Genomic DNA, 15,185 nt, shown 5'->3' on the forward strand with positions numbered 1-15,185 from the left:
GCTCATCATCCGGTCTAAACAGAGGATGTGAGGCCACTAACAATGAATTTAAATAACTGCAAAAATGACCCAGGAGCAAAAGTTGGTTTGCTACAATGTATCTAGCTGTAGTCCGTACTGTTTAAATCGGCTAAAAATCGATGGCCTAGCCTCAAGATAGGCCATCACTATTAGATTGGTGGGGTCACTCAGCACCACCCACCAATCAGCTTCCCCACTCATCTCTAGGCTGCAACCTCTTTGATTGGTTGCAAACTGCCCATTACCTGTAGCGGAAGTGCGAGGTAGCATAGTGTTATCTAATTTAAGTGCAGTAAGGTGCACCCCCACCTATCTAATATTGATGGCTTGTCCTGTTGGTAGGCCATCAATTTTTAAACGCTAGATAATTCCTTTAACCTAGACTGGATACAGTTGTAAGCAGGACTGGATGTATTCAGGCTTATTACTTCTGTATGTAAACAAGTGTTTTCATTTTTCTCAAGCAAACAAATATCTTCAGTTGAAGTAGTGAGTTGTTGGAACAGAAGGTATATAAGGTTGGGTTCACATTATGTTTTTGCAATCCGTTTTTTCATCAGTTTTTGCAAAAAAAACAAATGGAAAAACGGATGCATTTGTGTGCATCTGTTTTTCCATTGACTTCCATTATAAAAAAAGATCAAAATGCATCAGTTTTTTTTAACGTATAAAAAAACATGGCTGACCACATTTTTGTGTACATAAAAAAATGGAAATAATAATGGAAGTCAATGGAAAAGTAGATCAAACTACATACACACAAATGCATCTGTTTTTTTATGTAGCGAAAATGGATGAGAACAAAAACGGATTGCAAAAACGTAGTGTGAACCAAGCCTTAGTATAAATAGTGCAACTTACCATTTACAATTATTCTGATAAACACACAATATCCCTTTAGGTCATGTTCATACATCAGAGATTTATCAAGGATGATTTATCAAGACTCATATGCCAGTCTTGATAAGTGTCCCCCGTAGTGTTTTGCCTAGTGTTTTTTGTCAGTATTTTGGAATCGACAGAGGAAACTTATAGTGGAAACATTTGCACAGTTTCTGGGTTTTGGTTGGAAAAATACTGAGAGAAATACTGTGTGCGCTTCTATTCAGACACAGCGCATGTTAGTTAGGGTATTATTACACGGGCCGATGGGGGCCCGATCATAACTGTAAACGAGCACTAATCTGCTAGATCGGCACTCATTTACTGGGCCTATCACATGGCCTATCACATGGCCTGATAATCATTTAACAAGGGCTGCATGGACATTGTTTTCGTTATCGTTATATCAAGTTATGGAGCAGGAGGAGGTAAGCAGATTAATAGGTTTGTGGGAAAACTTGTAAATCTTTGCTCATTGTGGCCTTAGTAGTCTAATGGTCCAACCCCATATACACTCATATACTGATAAATGCTAAATACTGAGGACTGCTTATTTGACTATTTAGCTCAAAATGAGCAGAGATCTACATACATTTACAATAAATGACAAGTCATCCTCACACTTTTCCTACAAAACTATGTATTAGTCTTCTCCTTTTCTAAAATGGCTTTGTCTCTATAGACTAGTGGTGGAGTAGCTGTTTACAGAGTGTAGCTTCAGAGCGGCACAGTTTAATATGATGAGACTGCTCTGGATTTTGTTGCCTGAGAATAGTTTCTGTGAAGCTCTACCTATTTTTGTAATTTTTTCCCTTCCTTTAACCCATTCTTCATAAACAAAGAACATTTCAGACTTTGCTTACAAGTGCTTGCACGTCTATCTCCTATTTGGGAATATAATGTACAGTGGATGGTTAATGAGTATTTCAGAACCTCTGCATTTCTCTTACTCCTAAAAGATGCAAACACAATTGAGCAGAGGGAGGTTGAAACGAGGATACCATTGACCGGCAAAATTATACAGTCTGCTAATATCGCTCTAACACCCTCACACGTTGTTCACAAACACTTCAGTTCGTGCATCAAAGCAGTCAGCTGATATGGAAAATGGAAATAATACCAACAATGACCTGATGGTGCAGAATTTATAAGTTTCAGATGAGGAAATGATGGCTAAAGAACGGATGAATCCAGCAAAGGGAATAGTGGAGTTTGCCCCTTTTAATGATTTTTGATACTAAATTAGGTAAAGAAGTTAACATGATAGAGGACAGTGCATGGTTACAATGGATCTGAAGAAGTGGTAGGCTTGGTCAGATAAGAGGTTTAACATTGATAAATGAAAAGTCATGCACATGGTAAGGAAACAGCCACGCCAAGATTATTTACCACTGGGTAAAACTGGCATGAAAAAAAAATCTTAGGACTGTATTGCACAGACTGACACACTGCCTGATATGAACCTATTACATGGCTTGGCTAGGGTCACATGAACAATCGCTCTACTACTGTACAAACCACTAGTCAGACCACACAGCTCCTGAGTTTAAATCCAACCAAGGGCATCAACATCTCTGGGTTTTTCAGTCTCTCCTGCACTCCAAAACATACTGATAGCAAATCATTGTATGTATTTATGTATGTCGCACAGCTGTAGTAAGTCAAGGGCTATTATTGTATTTTGTGATTTTGTGCACCAATGAGAGATGCTCTTCTTTTCTATGCACTCTCTTCATCAGCACTCACAGAAGCTGCTACACACCCTGTAGGAAGTAGTCACATAGGGATAGGAAGTGTACATCCTTTTAGTTTAATTTCTTTCTGACTCTCAGTGGAGCAAGCCACACAGATCAAACATCCCTGCTGAACTTAGCCAGGAGCCTGGCTCTGCCAGGTTACCTGTCCGGGACAGACCAGCTGTGGTGTTAGTACACACATAAAGAAAACAGAGACTTTCTTCACTAAAGTAACACTTGTACTCAAGATGCTTGTGTCACCCATGTAGGACGGCTACCCTGACCCTCTGCTAGAGCCCCGGATACTTACCCCATCTCGCCAAGTCTCGATCCTGGAGCTGGAGATATCCCTGTCTGAAGCCCGACACACGTGCTGCTGAGATGAGTCCAAGGCCCATAGAGCATAAATGGAGCCGCCATTCTCTATAGGCGTTGGACTCATCTCAGCAGCATGTGCGCCGGGCTTCAGCTCCTGGAACGCGACTTGGTGACATGGGGTAAGTATCCGGGGCTCTAGCGGGGGGTCAGGTGGCCTTCACCCAAGTCCCAAGGTAGGAAAATAAAAGTTTGCACTTATGGTAAGCCAAAGGATGTTTGCACCACACCCCCTCCCATGAGGAAATACCCCATCTCTACCTACATAGTCTACATGCATTCAGGAACATATTATACATTACCTTGTTGAGTATTACTTACCGTCAGTCCCAAAGATACCAGCAGCAAAGTCCTGGACCAATACCAGTGTAAATGCAGAACACCAGAGATTACTGATACACAGTCCTATATTTTAAAAGGCAATATATATAGAATTAAGAATGTAGGTGTTTAGCAACATTTTAGGGTATGTTCACAGACCACTTTTTTTCACATGTTTGACGGGTGTCTTTTGGATGGACATAATTTAGAGGCCATGTAATGTCTACTGGAGAATATTTTTACAATCACGGCTGCCATTATGAAATACCGGGGGTTATTTGGCCTCACAATGACGGCCATCCTAAAAGACACCCGTCAAACAGTCGAAAAAAAGGTGGTGTGTGAACGAAGCCTACATGTGTTATAGTCTAAACTCTGATTTATTGTTAACAGAAGCATGAAATACGTATGGTGATTCTGGTAGGCAGTGCAACCTTTTTATCTACATTTAGGCTATGTTCACACCGCGTATGATTCCGGACACATTTCGTACGCCGCCGTACATGTGCGGCTAAAACTACCAGCGTGGGAAAAATAGACATGCGGCCCGATGCGTACGAACCGCGAACATACGCCCATAGTACAGTTATGCTTCCCTAGCTTGTTTCGAAGCGATGTGAAGCAGGTCATTTATTTGGAAATCTTCTCCCAGCCCCGTAAACCACACAGAACCTTTTGGATCGAAAATCAAGTTAAATTTGGCTGAAATAAGTACTCCGTACGGGACCGCATGGAAATCCACGGCCGTGAGTTTCAACATTTCCGTCCTCAAACAATGGTCTTGTTCATTTTTCACGGCGCCGTATACGATCTGGCCGTAAGCTCATACGTAGTGTGCATTGTGCGGGCGTATATCGTATACTTTCAAGCGAACGCATCAACCTCAAAACTACGTGCGTATATTCGCGGTTCGCACTACGGCCGGAATCATACGCAATGTGAACATAGCCTTAATATACCAAAGTGAAGATAAGGTATATCAGATAACATATGATAGGCAGCATCCTGTGGGCATGAGTATATGAGTAAGGGCCCTATTACAAGGGACGATTATCGTGCGAAAAATCGTTAAATCGCTCGAATTTAAACAATAATTGTTCTGTGTAATTGCAGGCAACAATCGAAAAATCGTTCGTATGTTGTTGATCATTGATTTAGATCTGAACCTAAAATTATAGTTAATCGTTCGCTAATCGTTCGCTGTAATTCCATGTTCGTTTGCTCAAGTTCTGCACTTTTTCACTAATCATTCAGTGTAATAGCACATTGTCCATTGTTTTCCTGAGATCAGAAGGAATAAACTATCGCAATAACGATCATATCTAACGACTATCGTTCTGTGTAATATGGCGAACGACAGGCTGAACTTTTGCATAAAATATGCTGCGAAACCAGAAAAAAATTATAAGTGCAGTGAAATTGAAAAAACCCACAATTCTTTTTCTTTGGGGGGGGGGGGGGTTTCGTTTCGTTTTTACGCCGTGTGTCCTATGGAAAAACTGACTTGTTATATATGTTCCTCAATCCAAATCGCTCCATTCCCAGGCTTATAGCGCTTTTATCCTTTGGTCTATGGGGCTGTGTGAGGTGCCATTTTTTGCGCCATGATGTGCTCTTTCTATCGGTACCTTGATTGCGCATATGCGACTTTTTATCGCTTTTTATTACAATTTTTATGGATTTGATGCGACCAAAAATGCGCAGTTTTGCACTTTGGGATTTTTTTGCGCTTACGCTGTTTACCGTGCGAGATCAGGAATGTGATTAATTAATAGTACCAAACATGTTTGTTTATTTATTTATTTTTATTTATAACATGGGAAAAGGGGGGTGATTCAAACTTTTATTAGGGGAGGGGGCTTTATATTAATAACATCACTTTTTTTAAAACTTTTACACTTATACTAGAAGCCCCCCCTGGGGGACTTCTAGTATATGCACTGATCACTCATTGATCCATGCTGTATATAGTTATACAGCATAAATCGATGAGATAGGCACTCGTTTGCTTTCGGCTGCTGCAGCCGAAAACAAACGAGTGCCGAGCCGGGGAGGGCGCCATCTTGGAGCGGTCCCCGGCCGGCAGCAGTAACGGAGATCGCTCCCGGAGGAACGATCTCCGCCACTAGACACCAGGGAAGTGCTGCATCCGGTAATCGGATGCAGCTGTCATCTTTGTCAGCTGCATCTGATTACCTTATTAGCGGGCACGGCGATCGGACCGTGCCCGCTAATAGCCGCGGCCCCGGGCTACGTGAGGCACCCGGGACGGTGGCAGTTCAGAGCGGGGTCGCCCGTGCGGCCCCGCTCTGAACACCCGCGCGAGGACGTACAGTTACGTAAAGGGTTAAAATTAAAGGAATATCGGGGGAAATTTATCAAACATGGTGTAAAGTGAAAATGGCTCAGTTGGCCCTAGCAACCAATCAGATTCCACTTTTCATTCCTCACAGACTCTTTTGAAAATGAAAGGTGGAATCTGATTGGTTGCTAGGGGCAACTGAGCCAGTTTCACTTTACACCATGTTTGGTAAATCTGCCCCTTCATGCCTTCTGACATGTTTCGCCGGCTGACCGTCTTTTTCAAAGGTAGCCTGCTATTTGAATTTTCTAGCTTGTCCACATTCGCTGCAGCTGACACTTGTGAATCTGTGCAGTGACAGGCTATGCAGCCAATCACTGGCCGAGGCACTGTCATATCTCGGTTAGTAATTGGCTGAGCGGCCTGTCACTTCACAGACGGCTTGAGCAGTGTCAGCGGTGGCTATGGTGAGCAGGGAAAAGCTAGAACAGTGATGTCAAGCTTTGGCCTGCGGTGCCATTATTTTTGGCCAGGCAATTCAGAGTTTGAATTACATCTGGAACGCCATGGCTACTATAAACGAGACTATGGGGGAGGGCTAGCTACTATATGAGACTACTGGGGAGGGCTGGCTACTATATAAGAGACTATGGGGGAGGGCTGGCTACTATATAAGAGACTATGGGAAGGGCTGGCTACTATATGAGACTATGGGGGAGGGCTGGCTACTATATGAGACTATGGGGAGGGCTGGCTACTATATGAGACTATGGGGAGGGGGGGTTACTATATGAGACTACGGAAAGGGCTGGCTACTATATGAGACTATGGGGGAGGGCTGGCTACTATATGAGACTATGGGGAGGGCTGGCTACTATATGAGACTATGGGGAGGGGGGGTTACTATATGAGACTATGGGGGAGGGCTGGCTACTATATGAGACTATGGGGGAGGGCTGGCTACTATAGGAGACTACAGGGGAGGGCTGGCTATTACATGGCTATTACATGGGTTGGGGTTTAATCATATCGAAGCAATTTATCATGTCATTTATCATAGTACACAGCGCTGGGAGACGCACACTACTGACTGACAGCGCCAGGACCGTCACATTTGCTCTTCAATAATTATGAAGGTTGGCCTGCGACTTTGTCCAATTTTTTAATTTTGGCCCACTGTGTATTTGAGTTTGACACCACTGAGCTAAAAGGTCACCGGGGAGAATTGAAGAGGGAAAAAATATCTTTATTATTTAATACAGCAAAGGCTGTGCGGACATTGCTAAGTAGTAAATCGACGCACGCTTACATTAAATGTCGGGCTGTGTAATACGGTCCTTACATGCCTGAGCTGATCCCTTCCTCCTGTTATCTCCCTGTACAGAGGCTGTTCTGGTCCTGCTCTCACCATTTGCACCAAGGATGATGGAGAATAACAGGCATCAATAAGCATAATGCTAATGTTGTGATGATTTTATGATATAGATTGGTAAAATAATATATTAGTTTGTTCTCTTATATAACTATCTTGTCATGCTGATCCCAAATATGATGCTGTATGACTTATGTACTACCAGGCAGAATGCTATGACGCATATTGTATCTTACTATTTCTTCTTTCTTCTTTCTACCTATATTATATCCTATATATACCTACCTATATATATGATATATTATATAGAAAGTACCTTGTCCTCTGTTGTCATGTTGCACGTAATATGTGGAGTAGACATCCTCTGTTGTTCCCAGGTCTTGCCACAGCATTGATACTAAGAACAGAAAAGTATATATAACTGGAAAATTGAGGCAAATGTAAAAGCGGAATTCCTATTTACATCTTATGTGACTTTAGGCTCATAAAATAGTTTAGAAGTTATAGAAAGTTCCAGCTTGGCCTAATAATAATATACATGTTTTTTCCGCAAGTCACTGACATGCTAGTCTAGTGTTTTTTCCATGGAGGATATAATAATGGGAAGGTATATCATTTCACTATTCAAATGGACCCTTTAGCATTAGACTTTATGCACACACACGCATTATGTATCAGTCTAATGTCTGTACAGTTGTACAGAGATGTAATACAGCACCCATAGATGTGTGTGGGCTCATACCTTCTCTCCATGTAATTCTGGCTAAATGTGGGAGCATACTGTTTTTTTCTCTCTCAAATTCATTTAAAGAAGAAGTCCCACAAACTGTAAAAATGGCAGGCGTAGGTGGGTGAGAAAATAACAAACAAGTGAACCCACCCATCCCTGTGCCTCTGTAGTGCTGCTCCCAGGTCCTGCAGCTCAGCTAGCTGCAACATCATGACCCCGGCTGAGTAACCGCCTGCCCAGCCAATCAGCGACACCTCCCCAGTCACTGACTGGCTAAGCGGGGAATCGCCCAGCCAGGCTTTGATGTTGCTGCCGCAGAAGCCAGGTTTTGGTGGCAGTTATGAACGGGACCCCGGAGCGGCACAACGGAGGCACGGGGACGGGTGAGTTCACTTGTTTGTTTGTTTTCTCACCCACCCCTGCCTGCCTGCAGTTTTTTAGCATTTGTGGGGCTTCCTCTTTAAATCCAAGAAGAAAAAACAGGGACTATAATTCATCAGATACCAAATTATGGAAAAATTCTTTAATAGCTTCTCCATTTGTGTTGGCGTTCTGAGACACCATGCATTGTCACATGGAGTAGGTCTGGTACTGTAATGTCTTTATAAAAAAAACGACAATAATGTTAATGTAAGGGACAGCAGCTTGGGCCACCAGCCCACTCCCCAGTTGTAAATATTTCATACTTTGACTATTTTACTTACTATATCATGTGCCTGCAAGAGATGCTCCTGTGCTTCTCCAGGATGTCCTCTAAGAACCTGTTCATAGAGCTCATCGTAGACATCCAAGACAGAGGCCTCAACCTGGAAGTTAGTTATACCACATGTAGAATATTACACTTGCCTTTAAAGGGTCTGGGTCCATTAAAGAGACCATAATACACAGATATTGCAAAGGTTTAGGCTGATAGGGTAGGGGAACTTGTTCCTGAGTACAGACTGAATTACATCTATGCTGCATTAAATCAATCTTTTGATAGCTCATTGATCAAAAATAAGATATTCTAAAGGGATTTGCTTATATGAAAATATAGAAGAAAGAGTACAGACACCGCCTCCTGATTAATATTTATAGTAGTTTCATTTAAAGACAACCCTGCCTAGCTGTCAGTGCCATTAGATGGGTCAACATGTTAAGGAGGGCTTGCAAAGCCAAAAGGTTGGTCACCGCTGCTTTTCCTTTTAAGGACTGAACACTGGTGACCACCACCTTGGCTTTCAAGTCCTTAGTAGGATATTGGGGGCAGAGACTATCAGCACCAATAACCATTTAAATGTGTGCCGTCTCTTTAAAAAAAAGTTCTACAGAAACTTCTGCAGTAAGACAGAGACTGCAGCAAGAGCTTAGTCAAGCACTTCTCCTGGCTCCATCTAATGATTGTTGGAGATCTGAACACCCAGACCCCGATTTCTGACCAATCAAATAGGACATGTCAAAAGTTTTTCTTCAAACATTTTTCTTCAAACATTTTTTTTTTTTTAAATCTTTCTAGTTTCTTATCATTCATATTCACAGCTGCATGTAGTATTCTGTTGGTTGCCCTTAGTGACAGACAATGCTTTGTCTCCTGCTGCGAAACATATGTCCTTACAACAGCACTTAGAATGATAAGTGTAGCTTAAGGCTCAATTGGAGGAAAAACCTCATGTGGCTCTATACTAGTAGGAGAGAAGACAAGTTCTGTATTTAAACACTACGGAACAGTTAATGTGAATTTTAATTGGAAGATGTTCAAAAGCGACGTCTTCCCTCCCACATCAAGCGCTGGCCGATGATCACTGGAAACCTGATTATTACTTGCTGTTAACACAAGAAAGAGCCTGTGTCTCCTGAGGTGTTTGCTCGGCTCGTCTTCAGCCACTTCCCAGATTTCTATCTCACTGGATTTGATTCTGTCCTCCACACCCACACTCACGCTCACTATATTTCCTTGCAGGGACTTTACAGAACAATTTTTAATCAGAGAGCGATATATCCGCAGACGCTTATTCATCACCTCTTTGTGACACGGATCAATACAGTGACAAGTAGCTCTTAAAATAAAATATGAAATGCCCTCACGTTGGAATTGAATGTATAATATTCTTATAACCTAATACAGCAAGCAAGTCAGCATTAACAATTCCATTGCAGTGGGTGAGATCAGTCATTGCTGCCATGCCAGTTTTCTAGGGAGAAAAGTGGCACTGAACTATAAGAGACTGGTTTTGTTTTTTTTACAGGACCCCAACTTGTACTATTCTTCTAAACTGGTGTGCAGGATAGAGACTTGCCCCCAAAGAATCCAAACAAATTATGCAGAACAAATCTCTTTTGATGGCTTTAAATCCCAGATCAAGATTTGTGGCCTGGGCATAAATATTTTTGGGTTCCAAAATAATAAGTAGAACTAGCATTAAATGATGTTATATGCCTTACTCTGCTTCAAAATGATACCACCATGTGGTGCCAAAAAAAAGTAAAGCACAGGGACCTCACTGTGTGGCCATATAATGAATAATCCCTATTCATGGAAAGAAGAAAATCGTCTCACTAGCACCACCTGTTGGAGGTAGATTTCCAGTAGGGGCCCTTTTAGACAGTCTGATGAGAGGCAGCAAAAATCAGTGGAAATCAGGCTCCATTAATCCTGTGGCCGGACTGCATTAAAGGAGAAGTCAGTTGAACATTTTTATTAAAGTACTGTATTGCCCCCCAAAAGTTATACGAATCACCAATATACACTTATTAGGGGAAATGCTTATAAAGTGCTTTTTTCCCTGCACTCACTACTGCATCAAGGCTTCACTTCCTGGATAAAATGGTGATGTCACTTCCTGGATAAAATAGTGATGTCACGACCCGACTCCCAGAGCTGTGCGGGCTGTGGCTGCTGGAGAGGATGATGGCAGGGGGACACTGAGGGACACAGGGCACTGGAGGGACACTGAGCATCCCTCTGCCATCATCCTCTCCAGCAGCCACAGCCTGCACAGCTCTGGGGTCGGGTTGTGACATCACCATCATCCAGGGAGTGAAGCCTTTATGCAGTAGTAAGAGCAGGGAAAAAAGCACTTTATGGGCTTTTTTCCCTCACTCAAACTGGAGATAGTAGTGCTGTCTCTTTAAGAAAATGGCCATGTTTTTCTAACACTGGATAACCCTTTAAATGCATTTCTATTGGTTACACATTCACTGTTTAGGGTGTGTTCACACTGAGCAATCTGCACAGAGAAGTTCCCGCAGATTCCGCCACTCACGGCTGCGCGCATCTTCGCCTGTCCCTTAGACTCCATTCTATGGTCAGGCGAATTCCGCCATCCATCGAAAAAATTGACATGTCAATTATTTCAGCGAACGGCATAGAATGGAGTCTAAGGGACAGGCGAAGATGCATGCGGCCGTGAGCAACGGAATGTGCAGGAACTTCTCTGCGCGGATTCCTCAATGTAAACCCACCCTTAGACAGGGAAGTATGCAACCAATACCAATAATTTATATGATTCAGTCACCCAAAAGATGAGCATTTACTCGTTTGTCTGATTTGCTGATCACTGGCCCTATTGCAGGGGCCGGTTATCAGGTAAATGGGCATTTCTAGAAATGCTCATTGCCGATAATGGGCCTGTGTTAAAGAAACTGTTTCCACTAATAAGATGCGGAGAGCACCAAGCTGAGGAGAGAAGAGCTCGGCTGTGTGCTTCTCCTGACTCATTCTAGTGATTACGGGGGTCTGTTTGAAATGTCAAAGGTTTTTTTAATGATAATATTGCTTTAATAGGCTGACCCTGATGATCATATATCTATCAGTACTTTGGAAACTGTCTTTCTTGGCCATAGCAACTATAGTAAGGGTTCAGTACAAGTTCTAAAAATTTACAATTCAGAGACGTGTGTAAAATATGTATATATGACTAAACCATGATAAGAGATCATTGCCTCATATGTCACAGCTGGGATGTCTGGAGGTAGCTAGATAGTAAAATAGAATGAAAAAGAGGGGGAAAAAGTGCTATAAAATTCCTTAAATCCATCATTTAATAATCCAACATTTCCAATCACTCACATGACTACAGAGGGATTATCAGTCATGAGAATGATCTGATTAAACTGGAAACGGATAAAAGCATATTGCATCCTACATAATGGTATACTATAGGCTGACATCCTGGAGTGTCTCCTCTCTGTATACTTTACGGTATATACTCTATATAAAACCTTCCTAATGTCACCAGGCAGATCTCTTCCTTCATCCTCCAGGATCTTTTTGTGCGTTTGCTTAGGTTTTCCAGAACAGAAATAGAATGCAAGAAAGTCGGTGAACATTTCAGGAAACAGCTAAGTATACAGGATCTACCACACTAATAACAAGCAGTGATTAATGGCCTGTACAGGAGGAATATACTGAAATAAAACAAACCCGTAACAAGCCATGAGGAGGAACGAAACTTACTGCTGCAAAATATATATACTAAGAGGGTCAAAGCAGGGGCAGAAGGAAGGAAAATGGGAGACTGGAGCCATTTAACAGAATGAAGTGCTCTAAGCAGTAGCGAAATTTGATGGGGGGCAGGGGGGGCGGCCGCCCCCGGGCCCACTCTGGCAGGGGCCCACTCAGATCGCTATTGAATTTTCTCTCCCTAAGTCTATTCCTGAAGATACAGACTGCCTGTGCAGTCTGTATCTTATGCTTTTACCTAATCCTGTATAGCGGAGAAGTACGACCGGGGGCGGCCATCTTGATGACGTCACAGTGGTGCGTTCCAACGCTGGAACGCAAGGGACGTCATCAAGATGGAGCCCGGCTTTACTGCACCGCTACAGAGGACTGGGTAAAGTATAAGATACAGACTGCAAAGGCAGTCTGTATCTTCATGAAGTTTATTTCTGAAGATACAGACTGCCTGTGCAGTCTGTATCTTATACTTTACCCAGTCCTCTGTAGCGGTGCAGTAAAGCCGGGCGCCATCTTGATGACGTCCCTTGCGTTCCAGCGCTGGAACGCACCACTGACGTCATCAAGATGGCCGCCCCCGGCCTTACTGCTCCGCTACACAGCTATAGGTAAAAGCATAAGATACAGACTGCACAGGCAGTCTGTATCTTTAGGAATAGACTAGAGCTGGACATGTGGACGCAGGGGGAGCTGGACATGTGGACGCAGGGGGAGCTGGACATGTGGACGCAGGGGGAGCTGGACATGTGGACGCAGGGGGAGCTGGACATGTGGACGCAGGGGGAGCTGGACATGTGGACACAGGGGGAGCTGGACATGTGGACACAGGGGGAGCTGGACATGTGGACACAGGGGGAGCTGGACATGTGGAAACAGGGGGAGCTGGACATGTGGACACAGGGGGAGCTGGACATGTGGACACAGGGGGAGCTGGACATGTGGACACAGGGGGAGCTGGACATGTGGAAACAGGGGGAGCTGGACATGTGGAAACAGGGGGAGCTGGACATGTGGACACAGGGGGAGCTGGACATGTGGAAACGGGGAGCTGGGCATGTGGAAACAGGGGGAGCTGGACATGTGGACGCAGGGGGAGCTGGACATGTGGAAACAGGGGGAGCTGGACATGTGGACGCAGGGGGAGCTGGACATGTGGAAACAGGGGGAGCTGGACATGTGGAAACAGGGGGAGCTGGACATGTGGACATAGGGGGAGCTGGACATGTAGAAACGGGGAGCTGGACATGTAGAAACGGGAAGCTGGACATGTGGAAACAGGGGGAGCTGGACATGTGGACGCAGGGGGAGCTGGACATGTGGAAACAGGGGGAGCTGGACATGTGGACGCAGGGGGAGCTGGACATGTGGAAACAGGGGGAGCTGGACATGTGGAAACAGGGGGAGCTGGACATGTGGACATAGGGGGAGCTGGACATGTAGAAACGGGGAGCTGGACATGTAGAAACGGGGAGCTGGACATGTAGAAACAGGGGGAGCTGGACATGTGGACGCAGGGGGTGCTGGACATGTGGACGCAGGGGGTGCTGGACATGTGGAAACAGGGGGAGCTGGACATGTGGAAACAGGGGGAGCTGGACATGTGGACATAGGGGGAGCTGGTAAAGAGGGGGAGCTGGACATGTAGAAACGGGGAGCTGGACATGTGGACACAGGGGGAGCTGGACATGTGGACACAGGGGGAGCTGGACATGTGGACACAGGGGGAGCTGGACATGTGGACACAGGGGGAGCTGGACATGTGGACACAGGGGGAGCTGGACATGTGGAAACAGGGGGAGCTGGACATGTGGAAACAGGGGGAGCTGGACATGTGGACATAGGGGGAGCTGGACATGTGGACACAGGGGGAGCTGGTAAAGAGGGGGAGCTGGACATGTAGAAACAGGGGGAGCTGGACATGTGGACACAGGGGGAGCTGGACATGTGGACACAGGGGGAGCTGGACATGTGGAAACAGGGGGAGCTGGACATGTGGAAACAGGGGGAGCTGGACATGTGGAAACAGGGGGAGCTGGACATGTGGACACAGGGGGAGCTGGACATGTGGACACAGGGGGAGCTGGACATGTGGACACAGGGGGAGCTGGACATGTGGAAACAGGGGGAGCTGGACATGTGGACGCAGGGGGAGCTGGACATGTGGACGCAGGGGGAGCTGGACATGTGGAAACGGGGAGCTGGACATGTGGACGCAGGGGGAGCTGGACATGTGGAAACAGGGGGAGCTGGACATGTGGAAACAGGGGGAGCTGGACATGTGGACATAGGGGGAGCTGGTAAAGAGGGGGAGCTGGACATGTGGACACAGGGGGAGCTGGACATGTGGACACAGGGGGAGCTGGACATGTGGACACAGGGGGAGCTGGACATGTGGACACAGGGGGAGCTGGACATGTGGAAACAGGGGGAGCTGGACATGTGGAAACAGGGGGAGCTGGACATGTGGACATAGGGGGAGCTGGACATGTGGACACAGGGGGAGCTGGTAAAGAGGGGGAGCTGGACATGTAGAAACAGGGGGAGCTGGACATGTGGACACAGGGGGAGCTGGACATGTGGACACAGGGGGAGCTGGACATGTGGACACAGGGGGAGCTGGACATGTAGAAACAGGGGGAGCTGGACATGTGGAAACAGGGGGAGCTGGACATGTGGACACAGGGGGAGCTGGACATGTGGACACAGGGGGAGCTGGACATGTGGACACAGGGGGAGCTGGACATGTGGAAACAGGGGGTGCTGATCATGTGGAAACAGGGGGAGCTGGACATGTGGAAACAGGGGGTGCTGATCATGTGGAAACAGGGGGAGCTGGACATGTGGAAACAGGGGGAGCTGGACATGTGGAAACAGAGGGAGCTGGTAAACAGGGGGAGCTGGACATGTGGAAACCAGGGGGAGCTGGACATGTGGAAACAGGGGGAGCTGGTAAACAGGGGGAGCTGGACATGTGGAAACCAGGGGGAGCTGGACATGTGGAAACCAGG

General features: G+C 45.4%; 2 protein-coding genes across 2 annotated transcripts in view; one reads left to right on the forward strand and one right to left on the reverse strand.

Annotated features, from left to right (window-relative positions):
• Positions 1–15,185, forward strand: part of TH (tyrosine hydroxylase) — a 154,808-nt gene that overhangs the window by 43,505 nt on the left and 96,118 nt on the right. The gene's annotated exons all lie outside the window — the stretch shown is intronic.
• The window catches only part of TSPAN32 (tetraspanin 32), a 39,183-nt gene that overhangs the window by 943 nt on the left and 23,055 nt on the right, over positions 1–15,185 (reverse strand). The window contains exons 5-7 of the mRNA XM_069965656.1: positions 8,444–8,545; positions 7,326–7,406; positions 3,336–3,419 (exon numbers count right to left, since the gene is read on the reverse strand). Of these exons, the coding sequence (XP_069821757.1) occupies positions 3,336–3,419; positions 7,326–7,406; positions 8,444–8,545 (267 nt within the window). The remainder of the gene's footprint in view (positions 1–3,335; positions 3,420–7,325; positions 7,407–8,443; positions 8,546–15,185) is intronic.

The sequence above is a fragment of the Dendropsophus ebraccatus genome, chromosome 4 (assembly GCF_027789765.1).
Source record: "Dendropsophus ebraccatus isolate aDenEbr1 chromosome 4, aDenEbr1.pat, whole genome shotgun sequence".
Lineage (NCBI taxonomy): Eukaryota > Metazoa > Chordata > Amphibia > Anura > Hylidae > Dendropsophus > Dendropsophus ebraccatus.